Here is a 27472-nt window from a genome sequence, read left to right as displayed (position 1 = left end):
GTTACAATCTGTATTGCCTTCCTGTGCTTTCTCAGCAGCTGGCTGTCCCCACTTCTGTATAAATTGCCTCCTCCTCCATTCCTGCATTACTAATAAATTAGTGTTACACACAGCAGCAGGCAGTAAAAGGCACTGGCAGGGCTGCTGAATGCACTGACTTCAACCAACTTAGCAGATGTGCTAAGGAAGCATCTGGATATTATTACCAAAAGGCTTTCTAGGCTCCCCATCAGCTCAACACCCTTGTTTCCTCTGAGTCAATATATGTAAGAAACAACATAAAAGTGAAAATAAAAGCACCCTAATTAGAAATATAGTCACTCCTCTATGTCTTATGTCTAGAAATCTGCTAGCACTGACCCTACACCCTCAATGGGGGCAGTCAACCCATGACTCCCAGGTGAGGACCTTGGTGCTACAATGACAGGTTCTGCTGGCACAGGGCTTGCAGGTTAACCCTTTCTACAGTGAATCTTCATGGGAGAAAGTGGCCCATCAAGAGCTGATGAAGTAAAAAAATTGCTGGACTCTGGGGCCCAGTGGTATGTGGTCTGCACTGTCCCACCATGCATCAGCATGATCTCCTGGTGATGTAACTAGTGTTAAATCGCCCCGTGAACCACCTTCCTTCCCTCAGTTCTGTAAAATATATACCTAGCTGCTCTCGGCCATATACTTTTTTTTTTTTTTTTTTACGTGTGGCTAGTACAGCAAGAATGGCTGGACTAAACCTCCTTTCAGAATACTAATCGAGGGAAAAAAAAAAAAAAAAACATCAAAAAGACTAATGAGATGCTTAATGTATTAAAGAAATGGCCAATGGCCATATGGAAACTTTTCAAACGTGTGAGACCTACAGGACTGGCTGAGGCAAGAGGCATAATTAGCCCAATGTGAGCTCGCAAGGCAGGTCCATAATGCTTGGATGCACAAATGAGGGATGTCATGTACCAGCAGAGAGGCCCTGTTATCTTTGGGCCATGGGTTGGCACAGCTGATGGAGTGCAGGGTTTCATACTTGTACCCACACTTTGAGACTAATGCTGGAAAAACTGGAGAGAGTTCAGAGAAAAGTTGCAGGAACAAAACCAGGCTTGTACCAAAGAGCTCAAGGAAGTCAATCAAAGGGAAAGTTAAAAGGTGCCTGGCAGCCTGTAAGTACCTGTCAGTAAGAGTGCTCTCCAGCCTACCAGACAAAGGCAGAACGAGAGCAAAGGTTGAAAGTTGAAGCCCGACGGAAAACAAACCAGAAACAACGATACAAATTTTCAATACTGCTGTGAATTAACAGAGGGAAAAGTCCTCCAATCACGGCTCCAGCACCAGCAATTACTAAATTAAGATAGGATTCCACCTTCACCTCTCTTCCTCCCCTAAAAATGTATTTCTGGGTCCATCTACACCCACTGAACCCAGAGTGGAAATTAATCCAGGCAAACGCTATCATCTCTGCTGTAGAGGAGGTCAGACCAGACAAGCACAATGACCTTAAAACCTAGAAGGGATACAAAGAACAAGAAGCCCAGTTATCAACAGGTTGGACCCCACCAGCCCCCAGGAATCCCCACCCCACTTTCAGGTCCTCTGCATCCCCTCCGGCACCAAGGCGTGGATTTCACCAAGGAGCAGCAGAAGTGCCAGATCCTCAACACAAGTGACAAAGTGAGCTGCGGTTAAACCAAGAAAACCACAGCAATTTTTTCCAGCTCTAAATTTCCCAAAGAATTGGGAAAAACCACAGCCAGACAAAATGTAGTCAAAAAAAATCGCACTGACCAAGCAGAAACAAAGCACGGTCAAAGGCACACAAAACAAACACCCTATTTTTATTTTTTAAGCTGTGACAGAAGGGCATTTGGAGGTGAATACAGGAAGAAAATTGTCTCTCACAGTGGGATTTTTTCTTTAGTGGTTTCCCAGCAGGCAAATTCTCTCCACCTCCTGGGAGGTGAGGTGATGGGACAAATGTGGCTTTCCAGCACTGGCTGTCCTTTGGAGGGCTGTCCCTGCAATTTCGTTTTTGGTAGTGTTGACTTCAGGTTTACCAGTGGATGCGGAAATGTAAAGAAAATCGAGCCAGGAATCACCCAACCCAGCTGCTCACGTCACAACCCCCATCCCAGAGCCCAGCCCGGCCATCTTGGGTGGCAGAGTAAGCCAGCTCTGCAGGTGTTACACCACAGTGGGGAAGAGGACGGACATTTAACAGCTTGTTGGGCTTTCTGAGCTTCTCAGAGAAGCATTTAAAACCAGTGGAGACCAGCTGTGTTTTGACACCATTGCTTAATTCCTCATTTTGAAATATCATTGACAATTGTTGTATTGTTAACCTGGAGAAGAGAAGGCTCTGGGGAGACCTTATAGCAGCCACTTGATACTTTAAGGGGCTTATAGGAAAGATGGGGAGAGACTTTGTATTAGGACCTGTAGTGATAGTGCAGGGGGTGATGGTTTTAAATAAAAGAGGGTAGATTTAGATTAGATATTAGGAAGAAATTCTTTACTCTGAGGGTGGTGAGACACTGGCACAGGTTGCCCAGCGTGGGTGCCCCATCCCTGGAGGTGTTCAAGGCCAGGCTGGATGGGGCTTTGGGCAACCTGGTCTGGTGGATGGGACAGGGAGGTTGGAACTTGGTGATCTTTAAAGTCCCTTCCAACCCGAACCATTCCATGAGTCTATGATTGTTAGTTTTTCAGGACAAGCTACCTGAGTGCTGCTGGGTTTTTCTGCTCGGGGCACAGCTGAGTGTTTTCCCAGGCACAGCTGGGGTTCAGTCCCAAGCTGCAATGCCTGCAGACTAGCTATGTGCCTCATGTACAGCAAACTGGACCAGAAGCCCTCTTCTCACCTTCCTTGTGGTCCAGCTCATGGCAACAGCAATTCAAGAAGCCCATGCCCCAGTGCCCCATCTGCGAATGGCTTGCTCTCTGACACAGCAGACACGGGGATAAATATCAAGTCATGCCTCCAAGACAGAGACGATGTTTGGCAGGGTCATGCAGAAGAGCACAGACCACACTGTGCACAGAGGAGCAAACTGCCCATCACTCAAAAGCTGCTTAGCAGAACATGTGCTCAGCAAATGTGTGGCTCCCTAAAACTCAGGGATGTCAACAGGAAGTTTGCAGGTACGCACCATTCCTCAGGTGCTATCGGACAACCCGATGGCTCCCAAGCAGCCATCTCTGATGCCTGCAGACTCTCCAGCCTTTTTCTGCTTTCAGTTGCAGGGATGTGGCCACGGGGTCCATGTGGTGAGTCAAGGGAGCAGTGCCAGCCACAACCAAGACACGAATCAGAGCTGGGTGCATTTCTCACAGCTGGTGGCAAAGGAAACCTATTAATTCCTGCTGATCCACGCTCCTCAAAGCTAGTTCTACCTTACGTTAATACAGGTGTTTTGAAGTCATTGAGCTCAAATGATGTGAGGCCTACAGGATTACAGGAACTGTCTCTCTTGCATCTGGCATTAGAAAGGCTCCAAATATTTTAATAAGAAGGATTACTTCTGACCACACTTGGTCTTAATGGCTTAGGAAGACGGTAGGGAAGAAAAGGTGGAAGTGGGAGGGCTAATTAGCCAATACGAGGAATGGAGGCCTGCCAAAACTTTCTCCAGTAGCAGCAATAACGAAACACCACCAGCAAAAGGCAAATCATCACAACCCCCGTCAGTGTTATGATAAGGCTGGCGGGAGGCCAATTCGGGATCCAAACAATGCAGACAATTGTGCTGACCTGATCCCCCGCCACTGTTTTCAAAGAGAAGTACCCACTCTCCCCCTGAAGCAAGGACATGGCCATAAAAAAGTGTCTGTGAGCACAAGGCACAGCACACAGAGCTTCACCGTCTCCATGGAGGAGGGCAGAACCCAAGAGGACAGCAGGCATCCGGAGGCAGTAACATTGCCCAGCATCACTGCGGCGTTAGGAGGAGCCAGCTGCTGCCCAGCTCTGTGTCTGTGTTGTCTTGGCAAACAAATAAACAAACAAACCCTCTGTGTTTCTGTCTTTCCAAATTACACAGGTCTAGACCATGCAGCTTCATCCAGCACACTCAGCCGCTCAAGATCAGACGTGCTTCTGAAAAGCTGCAGCTTCTAGAGCTGTGTAAAAACAAAAACATCAAAATCTTGCCTTTCTTTCTAAATGGGGAGAGCTTATCTAAATTTTATAGATTGGGAAGTGCTTGTAGATCACAAAAAGCATTTGAAAGTCACAGATATATGAAAGGAGTCTTGAATATGCATGTGTGCATGAGCATATTATGCATGCACACTTTTTTTTAATGTTGTCTTTTTATACCTTACTGATGATTTTGTTTTGCTTGTGTTATTGTCACACCTTAATTCTTCTGCCAGCACAGGCTGAGTGTGAAAAAGGATGCCCACATCCATAGACTACAGGCACTCAGAGTTCAGGGTATGAAGTTCTCAACCCTGATGCACCAGAATACCCCTTGACATTGACTACAACTGGGTTTCCAGGTTCCCTTTATGCCTTTGGACTCCGGGATTTTCACATCTCCCATGTTTCTCTAAGCCTCCAAAGACTGTGTCCCAGGACAAGGTCCCTCCCTGGATCCTTGCTTAGACAGGGCTGAAGAGCCCTAAGGATGCAAATGCCCCACCGAGTCCTTCCTGCCAATGAAAAGCAAATGAGTTTTTCATCACCATTTGTATCAGGCGTTGCTTTGCAGCTACAGCAAACCTTGGCAGGGCACAGTGGTGGACGCCCCACTCAGCGGAGCAGGACAAAGTGGTACGGCTGTGGGCACCCAGCTGCTCTCAAGGAGGCAGGACAGCAAGAGACAAGAGCTAGGGAAGACCAAAGACCTGGGCAAGCCTTGTGGCTTCCTAAAGCACATGAAGAGACCATCGGGTTAGCAGGTCTGACTCTTGCATAACAGAGGTCTCAAGCTTCACTCCTTCACCTTTGATTTGAGCCCCATAGTTGGTGTTTGCCCAAGCCCCACCTTCCAGAGAGGCACGCAGGCTCCATGCAGAGATTTCCAGATAGGGAGAAGGTAACACACCTTTTTGATGGCTGGCTCAAACACTTAAAAGCCTTTGGTATTTAAAAAAAGGCACTTTAACTCTGATTTATCTCTATTTCATTTGCAGATAGGGGTTCCTGTGATACAGCTGCTGGCTGTGGGAGGTACTTTGCCTGGTGATTTCCTCGCTGGTCACAAAACACATCTCCAGGAGAAACCGTGGGGCCCCCCAGTTCTCCTCCCATGGAGACAGCCTGTCTTCTGCCCCCACCCTTTTTATTTGTTTCTAATTTCAGAAGGAGAAGAGGAGCTTTCAAAGGGTTTAACACAAGTGTCTGAGAGGGAAGGGCTGCTCCAAGATGACACTGCCATAAAAAGGAGCAGGGAGGGACCGAAAGAAAGGGCAGCGCAAACACTTTCATCCCCATTTTTTCCATCCCAAGGTGAATCCACCCATTTCTCCACTCCACCTTTCTTTCCCATTTCCAAACACAAGCTCTGCACCAGCTCCTCCAGATGCATAAAGATGCCCTTCCCCAAACATCCTCCATAGGTGCCTCATGACTACAAGCTCTCATGACCCCGTGCCGTTCGTCCTCCTTTGGCCTCTCGTTAACAATAATTACCCAAGTTACGAAACCTTCCCCTTGGTGCTCACATCTCAAAGGGCAATTTTAACCGGGATAGCTAAGCCGCGCTCACCACGAAGTGGGGAAACCTGGGCTAAAGAAGATGCTCGTGGTCACACAACGTACTTCCAACAGAAACAGGGGTCTCATTCAAGTGCCCCAAGTACAGCGAGCTCCTTCTGCCTGCAGCATCCTCATCCCACTTGCAAGGGCACATGTTTTTAAGGCATCATACCGACGTTTCAGCATTTCCACAGAAAACAATCCTTGGTATTCAAAAGAATTTATCTAAGAAATGTGTTTGTTTATCTCTAAGCACAGATTAATTTCCAATTTCTGTCAGCAAAATAAAAACAAAAAACACAAAACAAACAAAGAAAAAAGAGCCCGCTTGGTGGGGAAGCCTAAAAATAGACCTGCATATTGTAAATAGTGAACTGTCAAGTAAGGGCTCTGGATTGAAGGTTCAGATGAATAATGTGTTTGCTTTTCCTGCTTCAATACTTTCCTGCTATTATCACTGTACAAATAAGTCAGCGCAGGCTAATTAGTCCAATGGCAATTTCCTGGGAGCTTGTACTTAAGCAGCAGGCCAGATTTATTCCCCAGTATCAGCAAGGAGGAGTCCCCAAGCACTCCCAAAAGACCAAAGAGAGCGGCTGCCAACCCACCCTGCTCCAAGCCACCTATCCGTTGGTCCTGGGATGCACCAAGGCAGTCTGGAAGAGCCTACACCTGTGCTTATCTCCTTCTGTATGGAAACCCCCAATGTAAGAGCCGAGGGACTCGCTGTGCATGCAAATGACAGATCTCCAGCAGGATTGGTGCAACAAGAGTGGATTTAATTTTGGGAGCCATGAGTGAAAGTGCTTTATGTTCATGGCCCCATACATGCACGCACGAAGAGACAAAAGATGGGAAGGGAAAGTTCTGTGAAGTGTTTTTATAGGGCACCCAACAAAGCAGTCTCCAGCCCCTGTTCAGAATTCTAGCCCAAAACCATCCCACAAGGCTCACAGAGTTTTTATTTATGGGTGAACTACATCAAAGAACCACCTAAACTATGCCTGTGGTTTCGGTCGTTTTTTTTTTTTCCCACTTGGTATTTATACAGCCACGGATTTGCACTGTAATTGAGTCAAACACTAGAACAAAGATGAAGGAGGAGAGGAAAGGAGAAGGAAAAAAAAAAAGTGCTGTTACCTGTGTTACATCCAAAGCAGCACTGAATTTCTGCACAATCTTTGGTGCAATCCAAACTGAGCTGCAGACTGGCCACTATTGCATTGCTTTTGCAGCACAAAGTCAGCATCCTCCCTCTTTCAGCCTTTCAGGGTCTTTTTTCTAGGCAGTTGGCTTGCCCTGGATTTATTGTATTATCATTCCTTTCTGCTTTCAGTGCACAGCAAAGGGTTAAGCGACCTTTCAGATCCTCCCTGGATGCAACTCAGTGCCTAACAAGAAAGCTTCCAGCCTAGAGAAAACAACTTGAAAGAAGGGCAGTGACCCAGCCACAGGCTTAAGTTTCAGGTCACAAAATCCCTGCTCAGAACCATCCGTCTTTCTCCGGCCACAAGTTTGCAGCGAGTCGCCTCCCATTAGGGTAATTCATCCCCGGGGCTTACAGGGAAACACCTTTTGGGGACCTAACTGTTGTTACTGTCATGTTTTGAACGAGAGATGAGAGCTGTGAACTAGCGAGGGACACAGCAGGTACACACTGGCACAGGATCCCACTGCATCCGTTAGGAAGTGTTAAAAATATATGTGCTATTAGGGGAAAAAAATAAAAAATCTGCAATAGCAAACTGTGAATTTATTCTCAACTTCTGCAATACCAGACCAGGGAAAGTTTGCGAGGAAATGGGAGCTCATAACCCCTGTCAGCTTGGACACATGCACACCACATTGCATGGCAAAATCAAAGCCATTTGGCCAGCGCAGGAGCTCCTTGCTGTGCTGCTAAAAGCCGTGGATCAAAGAAAGAGAGGAGGTTTGGTGTTACCACACACTGAGCCTGGGGGCCAGCACATCGCAGAAATGCCACACGCTGCGGGAGGCTGCAGAGGATGAGTGGCTCCATCTCCACGCTGCAGAGATGATGACCCACGGCTGAGCATCAGCAGAAAGCATGGTACCCAGCTCCTTCACGGCATCATCTGTGGGGACACTTGGTGAGCACGGCCCTGCCATGCGAGCCATACAGAAAAGTGGTTGCTTGGGAGCAAGACCTGGGTTAATCTGTGACAAGATGAGCCAAGGGTCAATGTTTGGTCAAGCGTTGGAATGGGCTGCCCAGGGACATGATGGTGTCCCCAGCCCTGGAGGTATTTAGGAGAGACACCTCTTAATGTGGCACTAAGGGCTGTGGGTTAGTGATGGGACTTGGTACGTCAGGTTGATGGCTGGACTTCGTGATCTTGAAGGTCTCTTCCAACCTGGGTGGTTCTGTGATTCTAAGAAGGACAAGAAAGGCCAGTGAGGGCATCCTGCTGTGATGCTGGCACTTGGTGTTCTGACAGCTCTCCCTGACCTCATACCTCTGTGGTCTGATCTTGCCTTGGACTGATGCTGATGAAGGGCACCATATGGGAAGCAAATAAGGCAAAACATGAGGATGTGAACCTATCATCAAAAATTCTCCCAAGAAACAGACTGCACAGGCAGGTACTTGGGTGCAGAGACTTCCCCTTCACCCTCACCAACAAACCAGAGCGGAGAGGCAGAAAGCCTGAGGGAGGTTCATGGTTCAGCTGCAGCTCCCGAGCTTTCCATGACATTGTACCCATGACTCTCCCCCACAAAAGTTTTTTGGCACCAGGTCCAACCCGTGATACCGTTCCCACCCATCTTTTCCATTCAGTCATGCAAGCCAGTTTGTGATGTAAAACCATGCACTGCATTGGGGAACCAATTCTACAGAACAATAACCCAGGGAAGAAAAAAAATAGAGTTGTGTGAGCTGTAGAGATGCCTGGTGAGCTCCCCACCATGTGCTTGCAGAAGAGCCGGCTGCAGGAGAAGGCTGGGGGAGCCCCTGTGCCCCCTGGGATGCTTCGGGGACATCCTTGGCTCTCAGGAGCCTGAGGTCATTCGCAGGTTGTGTGTTAATGCTGCTCGGCCACCCGAGGTAAAAGTGAGTGAATGTGGCCATAAGCTTTTATTTTTAGTGAGCAACTGCATTTATTTGGACTATCCAAAAGCTGTGCTGAATTCAGCTCCACAACTGAGTGATGGCGTTTTTCAGCTGACTGCCTTTCTGTGTGATCCCATAGCACCCAAGAAACCAACCACAACCACAGGCTGCAAACCCAAGAGCAGTTACCTCTGACCAGATGCTAAGGAGTGAAACACCTGGCTGTGAAGGTCAGCGTGCAGTGGGGACAACACATGTGCAAGGTTCAGCATCATCCACAGGCAGGACAGCCCCACCACTTTCCCAGACCAACAAGCAGTGGATGAATCCCAGAAGAGCTGAGGTTGGCAGGGCCCTCTGGGGTCCATCTGGTCCAACCCCAATGGGAGTTGGACTCCAATCTCCAATAGGAGAGGTGCTGCCATCTCTTCATCATCTTGGGAGCCCTCCATCAGACTCTTCCCAGTATGCCTGTGTCTCTCTGGTACTGGTGGGACAAGAACTGGTCACTTCACTCCAAGTGTGGCCCGAACAACAGGACACTGACCTCTTCAGGTGAAGCTACCTTGTATAGCCTTGCCTATACTCATGTGGAACAGATATCCCTATTTATGTTATTATTTGCTGAAAGCATTTATGCTACGTCCCAGAAAATGCAAAGATGTCCTCTGCTGCCCAGAAAGGAGCCTCCCATGGAAAGATGCCCCAAAAAAATTGGTTTTCTGAGACTGATGCGTGTCGCTAGCAAAAACCATCCAAGCAGGCACAGGATGGATCTGAATCAGATAGTGATGGCCTTTAGAAAGGGTCCTGGAGACATCTGTCTGGGGAGTAATCTGTTCATAATTGAGTGCAGGAGTAATCGAGTAAGTGCTCTACCTCCCCTCCACACACACAAACACCCCTTGTTGCCCAGCAAGCTGCTCTCCATATATATATATATATATACACACATGAAATATAATATATATATATATATTTCTCCTTTAGAGATTCATGACGATAACAAAGGGAAGGGCGCAGGCTCCCTGCCCCACAGCCTCAGCCCTCCAAGCAGTGAGAACAGCCTGGAGCTCCTGGAGGTGGGACCCCCCAAAAACCATCCTGGTTCAGCCCCCAACCCTGATCCATGTTATTTCTCTCCAGCAGCTCCTGATGCTCTGTGCCAAGGTCACCAGAGGGAAGCAGCACCAGAAAGGGGAGTCTTAACTCCTGCCCTGTCGTTGTCATTCACCAAAGCAGAGTAGAATTAAATATTTATTGACAAGAATTCAAAAGAGGGAATCAGGGAATGCTCAGGGTGCTGTTAGGTGACCTCTGCAGCCCAAGCATCCCGAGCTGACTGCACCAAGCTGGGAGATGGTGCTGATGGGAGCATGTATAAATAAATAACCCCAGCCTCTGCTTCCAGCCAGGCACCTCTTAAAATGGGACTGTTAAAAAGAAGCACAGGGAGGAGGCTGAAATCTCAGTCCCAACCCACAGGAAGGTTCCAGCAAGGAACTCGCCCCAGCAGTTGGGCTGAGTCACCCCGCACGGGGAGGAAAGGTTTCACCATCCGACGTGCCCTGACACGCGGCAGCCGTAACGGGTTCCTCGCCGCTAGGCACGACCCGAGGCTGCCAGCCAGGGTGAGACCCGGTGAGAACAAGCCCCGGAGAAGAAACCCAGCTCTGCCCTGGATTTGCAGCCTGTCTGCTGCACGGCAAACCACGGGGAGAGTCGGAGCTCAGCCCCTGCTCCGTGCATGCCCTGCCAGATGAGAGCTGATGCACAGGGTGGGCGGGCACGCAGCAATTGTACCCATTCCCAGGCAGGCTCAATGCCACCGAGAGCCAGCACCAGACCCTGCAAGGGAAAAGGAGCAAATTGGAAATTTTTGCTTTGATGCTCTGCTGCTCCGGCTGCTCTGGGCATGCAGCAAAGCCCAGCAGTATGGAGGAGGAGGAGGAAAAAGAATAGGAAGGAAAGGCTGCCAGTGCTCGCCCCCATGCCTCCGTGCAGGCACCTGCCTGTGCAGACACGCGGGGCTGAGCTCAGCGGCAGGTGAAGATGACGGGAGGGAGCGGCAGCACCTGCAGCGTCACTGCTGAGCAAGTGCCCAGCCATTTTGGCAGCCCCAGCTGAAGCCATGCCTTGCGTAACCCGGCTCCTCCACCCCCCGCAGCCCCATTGTGCCTGGCACGGATGCTGTGCAGGGCCAGGGCTCCAAAACGGCAGCCAGCGAGGAGGGCTGGCACCAGCAGCTGCCAACAGACTGGATCTCATGGCCATGCATCACCCTAAAATGTCCATATGAGAGCCATATTCCGTCTGTTTTTTAACTCAGCAGAATCTGTACCTCAACTGTCACATCGTCAAATTCAGGATCCGGAGAAAGAGGTTTTTCCAGGCACACGGTCTTGAGCTGTGTTTTATTTCCTGGCAAGCTCCTCCTTGCACCATGGTGCTGCACAGAGGCAAGTTGTTCTGAAGGGTTACTTGGGTGCAGGGCTTATTACAAAAGAAAACAAAAGACACATGCGCAGGAAACTAAAAACCATTATTGGCAGCTAAATCCGGGCAGAGTGCAGTGCCAGGACATAGAGGGTGCCCTTCTCGTCCTGAAGAAGTTATGTTCTGGGAGACACTAATGTTTTTTATCGGTATTGTCACTGCTGTTAGCACAGTAATGATGTCAGGCATCAGCCAGCAGCAACAGCAAGGTTCACGGCCTTGTATTAACCGCAGTCTTGATCTAGCTCTAGGAAGCCAGCAGTAGAAATGGGATCAGAATACATATAAAGGTGATAGGATGAAAAAAGATTTCCCGGTTACAGTCCTGACACCTGCATCCCCTCCCTTCCTTTACCCCTTTCCTGTGTCTCTTTAAGTCTCCTCCAGAGACCTCACAGCACTTTAAAAGCCAAATTCATCCCTGTCAGCCATCACCTTCCTGATGGAGAAGCTGCAATTTGGGGAGGTTGGGAACCTGTCCAACACTGCCCAGCTACCTGCTGGGAGCTAAGGAGACAGGACTGGCTGCACATGAGCCTGGCACATGGATCCACCACCTCCATCCACCCGACCACGCTGCCTTCCCGCAGGAGATCGCAGATGGTTGCACTGCACGGCACTGCCATCGCTGTCCCATGGGCTGAAAGCTGTGGCCACTGTCCCTGCTAAGATGACAGATCAAATAATATGACTTTTTTTTTCCTTTCTTTTGGCTCCATTGTTCTGTTAGCACTGTCCAGCCCTTGGATTATCATCAAAGCCACTAAGGATGACATGTCCAAAATCACAGCAACCAAGGATGACATGTCCAAAGATCACATCTCTAGAGAAGTCCATCAACTTAACCAAGAAGAAACCGGACAGGAGCGAGCTCCCAGCGACACCCATGACCAAAAACGAATGTGTGGCTGATACAGAGCATGGAGGACCACCTCTGCCCCAACTCTCGCTGTATGGACATGGAGCATGGGCACGAAGCAGCAAAATCCAGATACTGCACACGGAAGCACTGAGCATCCCAAATCCAGGGCCGGTACACAACCTCTATTTCCCATCATGCTGGGAAAGAGTTTAACTAAAATTTCCTAGTAGGAATAAGAAGTGTAATTGCTGTGTTGTGGCTGCCCCCAGCTATGGGGGCACACATCACTCATTTAATGCTGTCCTTCAGGCACAACCATCCCCTCGGCACTGTGCAGCACCAGGGACCTTGGTGTCCCCCGCTAGCGGCTGGTCATTCGACTGACTTCCAAGACCCTTCAAAGCAGTGTCCTTTAAACACAGACCTTAAATAAAAACCTCTCCGTGTCTCTGGGGCTCAAATCCAGCTGCTGCTGTTACACAGACAGCGCGACTGTCCCTAGGGCAGTTCACTTCTGGCAGCAAGATGCCCAGCCTGCGCACGCAGCTGACGCGCAGCATCCACCTTCGCAGCACGGACCCGGCATTACCGGTTTCCCAAACTTCCCAGGCCCTTTGGCTTCACCAGAAACTTCAGCAGCGTGGCTGGAAGCGGCGATGGCAGCAGCTGCCGTGAGCAGGCGGGTGGTGCAGAGCACCGCATTCCTCCCCTGGGAACGGGCAGCGCGAATAAACCGAAAAGCTGATTTTATGGCATCTTTTGAATTCTTAACAAGCCAACAAAAATTACTGCTTTTTTATTTTTTTCCTCTTCCTTCCCTTTCATTTTTAAAGTGACAAGGCTTTGGGGATTGATATTGAATTTTTAAATGCCAGGATATCGTTAGATGCATCTGGGGGTGGTTAATCAGAAGCACTGAATAAATAAGTAAAAGCAAGACAAGTTCCCCAGCAGGATACAGGGGGGCTAGGGGATGGCTGTCCACCTCCTCCCAGCCCTGACTCCACCCAGGCACTGGGGCAGTGCTGTAAAAGCAGGGTGGCCACGGGCTTGCAGGATGGGCTCTTTGGCAAGGAGGGCTCCATCACCCCGTGCTCAGCAGGAGACATCCGAACCCGAGCTGAGGCCATTTGTAGGGCTGCAGGGGAGGCGGATTTCCCCTCCCTGGAAAAACACAGAAGGCGTTTTGGAGGCAGGAGGTGGCTCCCCAAGGAGAGGAGCCGGGGATGGGGGTGAGCAAGGTGAGGAGCGGGGTGAAGGAGAGCCCCACACTGATACAACCACCTCCTCTCCCTCCAAGCCCCAGCGGTGCCACACGCATCAGCACGGGCAGGGCAGGCGGCAGCGAGCCAGCTCAGCCAGCCAGGAGGTGCAATTATCATGAAAGCTCAGCAGGCTGGAGCAGGGGAGAGGAGATACCTCCCCAGCCAAATGAATAGGTTTAACGCTACTCGCATTCCTGCATTCCTCTGCCGCTGTGCAGTGAATAAACCCTCACAACTGCTAAAAAACGAGGCGGTTTTGGTTAAGCTGCGTGAGTGTGTGTGTTTTGTAACCTTACACCTTTGCAGACAGAGCCCTGCTATGTTTGTAATCTAGGAGCTGAGGTTTTCCAGAGTCAGCTCGTGTAACCAGGCGGAGACGTCAGCACATGCCTATTTTATGGGAACAGGATCCCACCGCAAGTGTGCAGGGATGGGACAGAAAATGCGTGGCAGCACCTCGCTGGGCACGGGTGCAGCACGGGTCCCTGACACACACAGAGCCGATGCTGATCGTGTTACACCCAAACCTTTTCACCTTTCACCTGTGCGGGTCTATCTGCAGAGGATCCTGTCTGGGTCTGGAAGCAATAATAGTATTTGTTCATTCATGGTTTTGCTGAAAAACTTGGTGGTGCCTTAGCCAAAGGTGAAAATCCCCACGTTGCTGTGCCCAACCTTGGCTCTTCAAATCTGATTCTGACACCACCACCTCTCATCTCTTCAGAAACTCTCCCTTGCTGTCTTGCTCCCATCCTACCTCTTCGTCATTCCCCCAGTCCCATGTCAGGCTTCCCTCCTGTGGGCTTCAGCCACGGTCCCACTTTTCTTCACCTCTCCTTCACCTCCATTAAAACACACATCCAGCTCTTCTCCTCACACATGACCCAGACTTTTCTCTTTACTCCAGACTGGTCTCCTTATGTTCAAAATAGTCTTGGGACATCCTTTGGATGCTCACTCACCCAGCATCCAAATCTCCCACTGCAATCAAAGCTCTTATTTCTCACATTGCAGCCAACACAACTACCCTTCCTTGAGCAATGTAACTTCTTCTGACCAAGGAGTACATTGACCACAAAGGTCATTTTCTCTACCCCACTTCACCCGCTCAAGGTTCCCCTCTTTTCTTACCTCATCACTCGAGAGTTTCCTAAATTTCAAGACATAACCCATGCCCTGCATTACCCACAACCTGCTGCTCACTCTTACAAAACTGACTTCTACTTTGGTGCCCTGTGGTTGCATCTGGGTACAAAAAAGTCGTATTTGTTCTCAATTAAATCACAGCACACAGATTCCTACCTGTTGCTATAAGCATCTCTTGGCACATCGCTCTTGGAAGCGCAGAAGGCATCCAATGCCGATTTTCTGTACATGTGGAAGAACAAAATATTACCCTTTCTATCACACCCTGGAAAAGCAGGAGCTCAGACGTGACCCAGCGCAGAGGGAAACAAGCAAACAGAGATACATATTCACCAACTAGGAGAGAGCGTGCTGCATGAACGTGCCGAGCTGCAGCATCTGCAAACACATCAGGGTTTTTATCCAAACACAGCATTTGCTCCTCTCTGCATTCACATGGCAGAACAGTTAAAATGCCCCTGAACAGTCATGTCAGGAGTCCTGACCAGCAAGTGACACTGTTTGGCAGGCATCTGCCAAACCTGCAGAGCAAGACGTGGCTGGAGGAGTCTGGCCAAGAGCAGGGAGAGGAGGAGATACCCAGCTGGCCAGGAACATACGCCGGGCAGCTCTCATATTGGCATTCACAGCAAACCAGCTTTGCAAGTCTCTGAAGATGCTACTCAGCAGATATGTAGACGTTTAAAACAAAAAAATAGTCCACGTGGACATGACTTTCCCTTGGCTGTGGCTTTGCAGAAGAGGCTTGCATGGCCAGTTCATTCACAAGACCATTGAGGCAGATCCTGCCCCACACCACAGACAGCGCTGGAGGCCTGAATGCTGCACCTGGTGCCACCAGATCACTGCCTCGTGACAGTCTGATAGCCACATGAGACCAGTGTCCTATAGCACAGAAAGGAGATGCGCAAGCCGCAGGGTTGTTTTTTGTTTGTTTTTTGTTTTTTCTCCTTTTCCTGCTTCTCACTCATCCTTCATTTGAACTTGGCCTGAACCGACACTGTAACAAGAGAAGCCAGGCACAAACCACAGACACAGTAGACCTTAGAAATGAAGTGAGAGCTCTCTCGTCACTTTTTGTGCTCATTTCTGTGACTCAGCCCCATCTCTGCAGATTTGGGATCAACCTGAGCCATGCAGAGGTTGCTCTGCCTTCCCCCAAGCCCACATTGCAGCCGACAACAGCCGCCAGCAGGAAGCATTTCTCCTGGATCATACCAGAAGGTTTACAAACACGCACATGAAAACGTTTCTTGGGCAAGAGCCTGTGCTTTTCACCTGTTAAGTCAGCTACCAGAGCTTTTGGTCAGGATTTCTCCAAAGATGAAAACACTGGCTTCTGACAAACAGCAAGTTCTGCTCGCTTAAATAAAAATGATTCCATTTGTTTTATTAATACAGAAAATTGACATTACAGGCATCTTCAGGCTCACTTCGATTACAGCCACGCAGGTTCTGTATATCCAGTGCTAGACAGTCCACAGGTAAAGCCAAAGGCAAATAGGTCCCTCTATGGCTCCGATGAGCAGATGAAGCAGGGATTTCACAGGATCCTAGTGGAACATGTCTACCTAGACATGTGCAAACAGACCTGGGCTTGCTCCACTCATACTGAGGTCAACTGGACTCTGTCCAGCTTAAGACAAAAGCCACGGAGACACAGTGCTCTGCCCAAGCTCATATGCCTGAGTGGATGCCCAGCAGACCTTTGATTCTGTCCTCCACAACAGTTACGTGAAAATGGAAGGGTTACAAATTCACTATGATCCAGAAAATTCCTAATAACCATAGATAATAACTTCTAGAAAGAATAGATTTAAGTGAACAAGTGTACAACACTTCCTTGTTTGATTGGTGGCTTTCAAGCCAATTGCTTTGGGAATAATCTGGGGACCTGTGTACCATATTGTTTGAGTTCACAGAAAAATAATTAAGAAACACAAGCCTATTGTCAGGAGACTTAAAGTTCCTCGAAAGGATCCCACACCTCCACAAAATAAACAAAAATATTTAGGAATCCACAAGGCGAGAATGGTGGAAAACCAGTTAGAAGGTGTATAATGAAGGGAAATCCACCCCTGGGTGGCAACAGCTGCTAAAAACGCAACCCAACCCAACCCAAACAAAACCCCCACAACAGCAATGACCTCACTGCTATGGTTTGCGAGGAACGGTTTATTCAACAGAATAGAACTTGTTCACAGGGAAGAAAGTGAGTTGAAATGCAGCCAACACAAAGATAAATGTGAATGTACAAAGGCTTTAAGATCCTAAGTGATCATCAAAAGGCAAGTCCAACAGCCCTGTGAAAACAGCCATTTGCTGCATCACCAACGTCCTTGTGTACAGATGGCACCTGGAAGTGCCTGTCCAACCATCCCAGCAACCACCAGGCTCGATCATGTTGAGCTCGAATGCCTCTGTAAACACACGAGAAGAAAGCATATTTCTAGATGTAGGTGGGTGACAAGACAACCACGTGCTGAAATAGAAGGAGCTGATGGTGTACTGGACTTTTCCCTTCTGTTGAAATAAAATTTTGCCCTATGCTGTATTTATTTATGGAGGCCTGGAATTAGTTTCAATACAGTTTGAGGGAGAAAAGAAGAAAATCAATGACCTTCTATACCTCGGAACTCTTGAAGCAGTTGGAGAGGGGGAAGAAAAAAAAAAAAACACTTTTTCATCCTATAAATCACATGGATGTAATCCCAATAGGTGAGGCGGAATGGGCTGAAACTCACAGTTCAGTACTACAACATGGCATGAGTCTAGCAACTCAACACAGCCAAAAATCAGGTAGGCTCGCCCCATCTCCCCTTTCTAACAGCACAGTGTGCTGTGGCTGGATGAGTGCTGCAGCCAGCGCAAGGATAGAGGAGGGTTGGGGACACCAGTGGTGCTGTCCCTGTTGGTGGCAGAAGGGTGAAAGCCCAGCACACAGGCGATGAGCAGCAGAAGGAGGAGAAGGAGGAGGAAGGGAAGGCAATAACATATGTACAAAAGGCTCGTTTTGTTTTTCTGGGAAACTGCTTACAACCAAAACTCCAAATCAGATGCAAATTTCATAGCTGGAAAGAATGGTGCTTGCTTCTGTTTTGGTTTTGTTCGGGGCTTTTTGGCCTGTTAAGCAAGATGCTTGCAAGCAGCTTGCCCTAATGGAACAATTCTGATTTTCCTTAAGAATTTCAAGCTGCCTCAGACAACTAGCAAAAACTGTTCTCACTACCAAACATATTTATCTCTTTTCAGAAGAAAAAAATAATAATATTTCACTATTCCCTACTTCTGCATGAATGAACCAGCTAAGAAAAAAAGAGAAGACAATCACTTAGTCTAGGAGAAGAGGAAAAGAACACGCAAAATGCTTTCAAAATTGCACAAGTGGGAAAGAAAAGCGAGTGAACAGACAGGAAAGCTGCTCTCATCCCCTTCATGCCACAGGTGAAGAGCAGCCAGGAGCACCCATCACTCCTACATGCACAGCAGGAGACCCCTTCTCTGCTCCACGTTCCCCTTCCTCTTCTGTTTGTTAAAACACCGAAACACCCTTTAAAGAGGTTCATCAGAAAGGGCTCCGACAATGCCCAAATTATGACCAAAATTACAGATTCTACTCTCCCAGCTCCCCTTTTGTGCCATGCTTCACTAGCACCAGTGCCTAACTCATCTCTTTGTGCCACACATCCTGCCCTAGCTGAGCTGCCATGGACCACAGCTCAAAGGGACGATGTGGTGGCTGCAGCTGTAGGGCACAAACACGGGGATGTGGGGCGCAAGACAAAATTGGTGGAAAGACTTCACCAGGAATCAGCAATGGCCCCAAACAAGCACCCAGAAAAGCAGAGCCCCGGGGCAGGGAGTGGGGCAGTTTCAGCAGGGATGAGTCAGGGCACGCTGCTACGCGGGGGGACTTGGTAGGTCAGGTTGATGGTTGGGTTTGATGGGCACCCAACCCACAGAGAAGCCCACGTCTGATCTGGATCAAAGGCACGCTGCTGGGCCATCCTGTGGGCAGGAACTGGTTGTAATGGTCGTGAAAGGCAGATCTGTGAAGGAGATGGAAGGGGGAAGTGTCACAGCTCCCGGCTGGCTCCCTGGAAACAGGTTCACACGGAGGAAAGACGAGACAGTCAGCAGCTGCTGAGGTTGGTTTCCAATCCAGAGCGCTGGGAAATGGTGGATGTAAAGAAATTACTGAGGCTCCAGTTTTGTGGCTTTCTGCTGTCTTCTGCATAAATCAAGTTTGAGTATTGAGAAAGAAAAGACCAACAAACAAACAAACAAACAAAAAAAAAAACAGCAAAAGTGATAAATGCCTTGTGTTTCACAGAAACAATGCTCCCAAAATAAACCACGTATAGTCTTGCTGCTAACTCTTGCAGCAAAAATACATTTTTGCAGAGGTCTTGCAGAGAAATACATTCACCAGCCCCATATTAAATAAATTATTCCCCACACCTCTTTTGCTCTTTACTTCTCAATGAGATGCTGACTTCAAAGACCAGCTGGAGCCATTTGGATGCTAATAACATTAAGCATCTGCAATCTAAGAAATAAACCCTTTCCTGGAATCCACGCCCTCACCTAATCCACCTCCTCCTCTCGGCTCTTTCACCGAATGCCTGCAGATCCACCTTTCCCAAGGATAACTCTTGAAATTCAGCATCCCTCTCTGGAATTTAACCCACCCTAACTCCTCCTCTCCCCAGCTCCCTGCCCTGTAAGCACTGCGACCTGCCCGAGGCTAGTCCCCAAGCAGGGGCTGCGGCAGCTGTAAAGACCTCAAAACACTCCAACCTTTGATTTTATTTTTTTTAACACTGTTTTCTTTGGAAATTGTTTTGGTGGGGTCACAGCTTCATCCATTTGAAAAAGTACACGAGTACTCTGCGAGGCTATGGAGGTGCCCCACCGTGCTCTGCAGCACTCAGCTCCTGATGTGTAGGAATATCTTTTCGCCTGAGTTTCAGCCTCTGCTCCATCACACAAGTCCTCTACATTGCTGCCAAGCAGCTCTTGCTCGCTCCCAGCCTTAATTTCCAGCTATTAGATGGGAGCAGCCAGCCTGGTGCCTGCCCAGCCGGCAGCGACGGGGCGAAGGCTGCGCCTGCAGGACGCACGGGCACTGATGCAATGGAAGTGCCTACGGTGCCCAGCAAAACCACGTCTCCTCTCCAACTCGATGCTGCCAGTAACTCCATTCGCTGAATTCCACAAGGAAAGCAAGTGAAGGAGGGAGTTTGTTGTCAGCCAGCTCTACCAGACTCAGGACTGCTCCCACTGTCAGCTTTTGGCCCTTGCCCACCAAAGCAGCCTTTGAGCTTTCCCCTAGCGCTCGTCACTCCCTGCAGCTTCCACGAAGCAGGCATGCTCCCGCAGCACAATGTGGAAAAGCTTCAGACTTCACCTCCACCAGCCTTCATCTGCTAATTCATGTCCAAAAAAGGTTCCTGCTCCCCCACATGGAAGAGGTGATGCTGAGGCTTTGAAGCAGCCTGTTTGCCACCTCTGTGCATTGAGGGCAACACAGGCAGCAGGCGAGGGTTGGGCTGAGATCGGGCACTGCTGATGGAATCCCTGCAGAAGCTGAGTGGCAGTCTGAGGTTGTGATGTGCTGATGCGCTGCACGGATGCTTCCACACCGGTTGCAGGGCTGGGAAATGGAAAGAAATATGGGTGGGGGGAGGAGAGCACTGAAGAACAGGTGCAGCCTCCTGGGGAAGACCTAGGAGGGTACAGGAGCACCTGAGGTGGGTGGGAAGTTCTCCATCCAGGCACCCACAGAGTGGGGATGCACAGCCTCAACTGGAAAGTGAGCTGCCTGAGCGTAAGGAAGGAGAGAAGGGGGAAAATGCTGAGGCAGAAGTGACACCCAATGCTGAGGACCACACAACAGCCAAAGACATCGGGGGGGTCCCAGCACCTTTCTCATCCCCACCTCAGCCCCAGGAGGACCCCATTGGACGCACTTCACCCCCAGGGTAAAAGTAACCAAAGGAAAAGTGAGGATTTAAGTAAGTCCCTTTACCAAATGTTCTCTAAGAGCTTAAAGAAAACCCAGTGGTAAATTTGGATCAATTCTCCATTTATAAAGGAGGAAGCTCTGCCACATTAAGCACACACTTTCCCTGCACAGCACACCCAAAAGTAGCGCACACCCAAATTCACACGCATGCAGCAGAAATAAATGAAATTAGGTTTCCTGCTCCTTTAATGAGCCTCCAACTCCAGCTGCTCAGTAAAACGGGACAGCTGCTCAACAGGGACAGCTGCTCAACAGGAACCCCGTGTGAAAGAGTCAGAGGTGCGACGAGCATTTTTGTGGAAATCTTCCTTTTTTCAACAAATGTACCTTTGAAATCAAAAGCAGCCATCCAGAAGACACAGGGAAACTGAGATAACAGCAATCATTCAAACGACGTGTGATTCTCAACAAAGCAAAGGCAAAGCATTTAAACTCAGTCAAGTTAACACGCACCTTGAAAGGTTTAGGTGAACAAAAAGTTAAAGAAGCATGAAGCAGAAAAACTTAACATTATTAATAGAAACAGAAAAGGAAACGGAAGGAGAAGTGGAGAAGGAAATGGAAAAGGGGACGGTAGCTCTTCACCCAACACACCAGATGTTTGTAACGGGCTACGGGACCTTTCAACGCCTTCCTTTAAAAGACAACAACATTTATTTTACTAACACAATACATGAGCTGGCATGGACTTGCAGTACCTAAGCCCTTTTACAAACCTGTGCTTTGCCACACTAAATAAAAGCAGTTTGTGGGCAGAGTCCTTGCAGGAAGAGGCTGTGGGGACCGGCATGACTGGGATTTCACCCCACAAAGGGCATTGTAGGATGCCATTGTGCAGTCCTGGAAAGACACTAACCCATACAAGCAGGGGGTTGCAGGAAGCTGAGATCACGGGAGGGTGAAGATCACATTGGCCCGGGGAGGCTCCCACTCCATCTGCTGTGGTGTTTGCTGCAGCATGCCCATGCTTGTGCCCCCGCATCCTAGTTTAAGCTCCACGGAGATGAGCTCCAGCAGCCTGCCCCACAACACCAGGCTGGCTGTTTATGCCCTTAGAAAAGTAATATGCTGAAAGCAGAGGGAGAGGAAAAACTTTGCTGAAAAATAGCGACACCATGATTAGAGCTGAAAGCCCTCTGCACATCACCAATTTGAAAAGTGCCAAAATATGAGGTCTGCAAGGCGATGGGTGCTGAGATGAGGTGGGAATACAGTGCTGCTCACTTCACCCCTTCCTAGACACCTGACAAGATAAAATCTGTCTCCTCAGTCGCATGAGCACTGCTGTACAGACCCCAGCTGCTGCATTTTGCATTGGCTGTGCCATAAACCAGGAGTGAGCAACCAGGGGAGATGTGTACAGTAGCTGCCCCATCCACCCCAAGCAGTGACCCCTGTACCCAGCCAAACCCATGTGGTTTGGATTAGCAATGCCTCATCCTCTGCAGAAGGCCAGGGTGCTTCATGTAACTGCCGTGCATCGACCCTTGAGGCAGATCCTAAAACACAGGATACACAGCATTTCAACATCAATAAAGGGAGAAAAAGGTGCCCACAGTCTTTTTTTTTTTTTTTTCAAAACTGATCCTCCACCCTGCCAAAGTAAAACAGCATCAATGGTACACCCAATCCCATCCCGTCCCGTCCCGTCCCATCCCATCCCATCCTATCCCATTCCATCTCATCCCAACCCATCCAATCTCACAGCATGGATCCGACCTCAGCACCTTGCCCCAAAACTCCTTCTACTCTTTTCAACTCCCTTACCCAACCATCGCAATAAAGCTCCGAGTGATTTTCAGCACAGATTCAGAGGCCCGTGAGATACTTACAGATGATTTTTTTTTAATTTTTTTTTTTACTGGCTGCATATTTCTGGCTAAGTCAACAGCTACAGTCATTGCTATTACACATTGTCGTCAGTCTGAGGGCTATTTCTGCACATGGTAAAAGCAACTGCAGTTCTTTCTGATTAATTCCACAGAAATGTCCATTGCTCAGACAGGATTCTGTAAAGCCAACTTGAACTGATCACTGAATTAAAACAATTAAGTTCTGTGGATGAGCATCCTCTGGCATCCAAAATATTCTTCCGTTTTTTTTGTTCACTTTTAATGACTTTTTTTTGTTCTGTTCTTATTGTCACCATTGGGTTAATCACAGACAGAGCAGAAACCTCACTACCAGTCAGCCCGTCGTGGTGTAGCCCAAAATAACGCAGTTCATTTCCGTAACCAGCTTCCCGCAGAAGGATGTCCCCACTTCCAGTCATGGCTCAGCACACACCTCGGGATTCAGTTTGGAGGGGCAGACGTCCACCACGGAGCTGCATGGCGGTGCAAACCCCGAAGCTGCACTGTGCAGAAGGCAATAAACACAGGTACGAGCCAACCTCGAGGCGTTTTGGTGGCACGTGCCCTGCCGCAAGCAAGCTTGCCAGGCACCGGAGCCCACCAGGCACAAAAAGACCCTAAATCGGACCCGTGATGTATAGTAAAAAGCAATGCTGCAAAGCAAAGTTGGCAGTGCTCCTTCACACACCTTTCCCCCAAGTTTTATGATGAAAGAAAACGAGGCTGCAGGTATTTCTACCATCAGCTGGGCTTTTAGAGGAACAAAATGCTTATTCTGATGCTTCAGAGTCGATCCCGGATCAGCACAACCTCCAGTTGGGCAGCGGCCCCGCAGGACTCCCCACACAACTTTCTCCTCTCCTTTCCCTTTTGTTGAAGCACCATTTGAAGCAAAAGCCTTGCAATGCAGTAACCACAGAAAAGCAAGCAACCAAATTATGAAGAAAGCACACAAAGCACATGATGACATTTAAAAGTGAGGTTGCTCTTACTCATTTGAATTTCAAAGGCCAGGTTGACACAAGACATTTTTCCTGTTATAGCTTTGTCTGCTAAGGGAATAATACCCATTTTTGACAGCTGTTGCCACACAGCGTTAGCCAAAGCCTTCCTGTAGAGGCAGCTGCAATGACATTGAACTCTTGACTGGAGAGCTTCAGGTCTAACCTGGGAAACCCCCACTCTGGCTGATACAGCCCACGCTGAACTCTGAAGGCTTACTCATGTCCACACACACTGAGCCTTCCAGAACGAGCTATGGCTTGAGTGACTATTAAGCTGAAACTTCTGAGTGTTTTCTTTCCTTCAGCAATTTCACACTGCTGAAACCTTTTTATCATCAGCAGAGCTCTCACTGAAGAAGGTGACAGTAAGTGACAAAACTCAGGCTCAATGTTTTAACGCCTTTGTGGCCTGTATCAAACTGTAACATCTCTTTTTTTTTTTTTTTTTTTTTTTTTTTTTTTTTAGAAAAATGGTATTTTCATCAAATCAAGAAAGAATAACAGCCCCAGTACTGAGGATGGAGGTCCACCAATGCTATTAAAGCAATTAACTGGTGGCAAGCTGCAGCACTCCTCAAAGCAAGAGCTGCATCCTTCTGCAGTCCAGAAATTTGATGTAAAATCCAGCTAAAATTGAAGCCCACCAAGACCCTTATGTTGGGCATAACACCTGCCTCAGATGACAATCTCAAAACTGACCGTCAAAGTACATGGTAGATTTACTGTAATAAATAATAACTTCATCTTCTTATCTTCTTCCCAAAACTGAACTGTCACAAAGAAACAAACCCTCCTCCACACACTACACCACACACATTTTGTGTCTGTTTTCACGTTATCAATCTAGAAACTCCAGAGCTTCTTGTAAACCTCTGTATGCCTATTACAAAGACACCTGTCACTATTCAGCTTGACTGGGGTTTACATTATGCAAATATGTAAAACTGACATGGTCACGGCAGACGATGTCTCCATCTCCTTTGCAGACATGATGCTGACAGTGCAGAGACCATAAAGGTCATTAATGTTCAAGCAATGAGAAAATCCTCTTCCAAACAGGACCAAAAGATAGGTCAATTAAGTGGCCATCTTGCTCCATGGGTTCCTTCAGGTTGGAGCTGAACATTAGGGTCCAGTTTTCTCCCACAACTTGACCCCATGGTTAAATCTGATTCCTTTTCTGCCCCAAAGGCACATTGGTTTGTTGTGTTCCTCCTCCTTTGTTATTAAGCTTGTGCATGTGACCCTAGCACATACACCATCAAAATACATTCTTACCCCTTCCCTCAGGAGGAAATATTTGTTACTCAATTGTTTCCAACCCAAAGCAAGGCAAAATTCCTTCTCTATACAAACCCATTCGAAATTCCCCATCCTAAAAGACCTGGGGATGGAGGACAAGAGGGAAGGGGAGATGGTAGCACACAATTTCAGACTGTCACAACTTAACTCTTTTTATTGGGCTGCAGATCCCTGGTTTTACCCACAGTGTGAATAATGAAAATGTAGTAAAAGTAAGGACTGTAAGAAGCAACGGGGGGATCCACTTACCACCATCAACCATCTCAATATCCAAATCAGGATTTTCCTTTCAAGTCTCACATCCGATGTAGAGTTCCTCCCTGAAGATCTTCTCCTCCACCCACCACTGCTGCCTTCAGCCTTCACCCACACCTGTGCTACAGCAGGCACTCCAGGCACAGTCCAGCACATTTCCCCTCATCTTTCAGGGCAGTTTTATCCCAGTTTTTAAAGGCATTTTCCCCATTTCTGCTTTGACTACAGGAAGGCATTTGTGGACCCAAGTCTGTACACACCTGTAACTTGGAGATTTAGGGGCTTCCACCTTGCAGCTACAAAGCCCATGCACCCCTCACATGTACATAGCTAAAGCAGCAGATGGGTCTTATCTTCTCTTGCCCAGGAGGAGCAGCGGTCTCATTTGGGGATGAAGGGAAGCAAACTGGGACAGTTCACAGAGAGGTCTGGCAATGGCCCTAACACATCTGACCCAAGACCCCCACCACAAAAGTGAGAATGATTTCCCTGTGACAGCACAGGCAAGGCAGGCTGTATATAAATCACATATAGTGATGCATGCATGCACAGAGCTATATATAAGATATATATAAAGTACACACCAAAATAACATCAAGGAGTACAGATGCCAAAGCAGGGATAAAATTACCTTATTAGAGAAGTGGTAAAATCTTATAAGATCATGGAAAAAAGCCTATTTTGAACAGTAATAATCATGTTTCAAAAACAATGGATATTCTTGGCTTGAAGCCCCACATACCACAACAGACGATGATCAGGTTGGATCTCATGAGAGAAAAATCAGCCAGAAGGTCCATGGGAGATATCCCAGGAAAAACAAGGATTGCAGTATTGGGGCTCTGCAGCAAATGATTTCCTTGGCATCACACAGTGCTCTGGCCTGTTGTTGAAGGCAGCCTTCTGCTGAAGTGTGATTTTCTTAAAAACACGCAGTTCTGACATGGCAAAAACAAGCAGAAGGTCAGAAATAACTTTTCAAAATCCACTCCTTTACGGCTAATTCTATATTAACTAGACAAAAAGCAATGTTGGCAGAGAAAGATGGAATGTCATCCTTGAGACTTAACCCAGATAAAGCAAGAAAGTCAATAATGTCAAATGCATATAAATTAGACTAAAATAATACTGTACGTAGTTCAATTATTTCATAAAAATCAAGTTAAGGTGCAAAATGAGGTTGCAGACAAAAGAAAATGGGTCAGAGGGTTGTCAGCACCTGTAACCTGCACTTGGATAACATGCCCAAGGACGTCAAAGGAGGCACATGTGCATCCCAGGGCTAGGAAGCATTTAGCAACTTTACTAGAAAAGTGAGGCTAATAAATATAAGGTAGTAGTAGCTGTTATAAAAGATACTCTAATATTAAACACTAATTAATCAAATTTAATGACAATAATTATATTGAGCAGTAATAAATGCAAACCATAATCAGAATCAGTGTGCCCAAAACACTAAGAGCAATGAGACCCAGATCAACAGGACCCCATGTGAAGAGACATGCTCTGCTCCACACCTCATGGGCACTGTGACTTTTCTTGCAAAACTTTGGATAAAAAAATCTCTCCAGCATTTTCTGAAGAGAATGCTTCACTTGATACCCAAACACAGCTCTGAGTGCAATTTTGTCAGCTCAGTTTACAGCAAAAAGTTTTCATAATTTTCCCATCCTTTTTGCTGCCATTTTACTGGATTATTTGGTCAGCAGCACAATGGATAAATTACACACACATGGTAACTCAATACCTCTTCCCCATGAGGAGCCCAACTGGCAGCTTGAAGTGAGGTGCTGACCTTGGTTATCTTACCCTCTTCATTTCTCCTGCAAGAAACCACAACAAAAACCTCAAGTGAAATTGTCCTAATCTCTCCTGGAGATTTCAATTTCAGTCCAACGTGGGTGCTATTTGAAGCTTCATGAAAGGAACATCTTAAATAAAAAGGTTTGTGGTGGTGTGCAGCAGTAAAATTGCTTTCAAAGCCTGAACTCCCCAGTTCATCATGAGATACTCGTGTGTGCATTAACCCTTGGCATGCTGGCATTTGTAAAATGCTGCCCACGGCAATGATCAGCACAGTCTGTAATCTGAAACAGTCACCCACCCATTGCTGTATTCAGGCAGAAGCTCCACGTTTTGTATTTATCCTCCATTTCAAAGAAGCAAGGACCTATCATTAAACTCATTTGACATACAATCAACACTAAGGAATTAACAGGAGGGCCTGCTCTCTCCCTAACCTTATCTATCAAGAAATTAGGCGCCTCATCCAGGAACATCGAATCTCTAAGGTTGGAAGAGACCATCAAATCCAACCATCAACTTAATATTGTGAAGTCCATCACTAAACCATGTCCCTAAGTGCTTATATTTACATGTCTCTGAAATACATCTAGTGATGGGGACTCCACCGCTTCCCTGGGCACCCTGTTCCCATCTTCGATCATCCTCTCCATCTAGAAATTCTTCTTGATATCCAATCTAAACCTTCCCTGGCAC

General features: G+C 47.8%; 1 protein-coding gene across 18 annotated transcripts in view; it reads right to left on the bottom strand.

Annotated features, from left to right (window-relative positions):
- Positions 1-16688: 16688 nt before the first annotated feature.
- The window catches only part of LOC121064915, an 89898-nt gene continuing 79114 nt past the window's right edge, over positions 16689-27472 (bottom strand). For 5 of the 18 annotated variants that reach the window (XR_005816775.1, XR_005816799.1, XR_005816803.1 and 2 more), the window contains 3 exons: positions 26721-26796; positions 21416-25911; positions 16689-20187 (listed from right to left, as the gene is read on the bottom strand). Coding sequence is in view for 2 of the 18 variants with exons in the window: in XM_040547138.1 (XP_040403072.1) it covers positions 25840-25911; positions 26721-26796 (148 nt within the window). In the remaining 16 variants the exon portion in view is untranslated. Of the gene's footprint in view, positions 20188-21415; positions 25912-26720; positions 26797-27472 lie in introns of those variants that run through there. The other 13 variants (XR_005816777.1, XR_005816786.1, XR_005816801.1 and 10 more) reach the window with 7 other exon arrangements.

The sequence above is a fragment of the Cygnus olor genome, chromosome 2 (assembly GCF_009769625.2).
Source record: "Cygnus olor isolate bCygOlo1 chromosome 2, bCygOlo1.pri.v2, whole genome shotgun sequence".
In the NCBI taxonomy this organism is placed as follows: domain Eukaryota; kingdom Metazoa; phylum Chordata; class Aves; order Anseriformes; family Anatidae; genus Cygnus; species Cygnus olor.
Note: the sequence above shows the minus strand (reverse complement) of the source record. Positions and strands in the feature narration are given on the sequence as shown.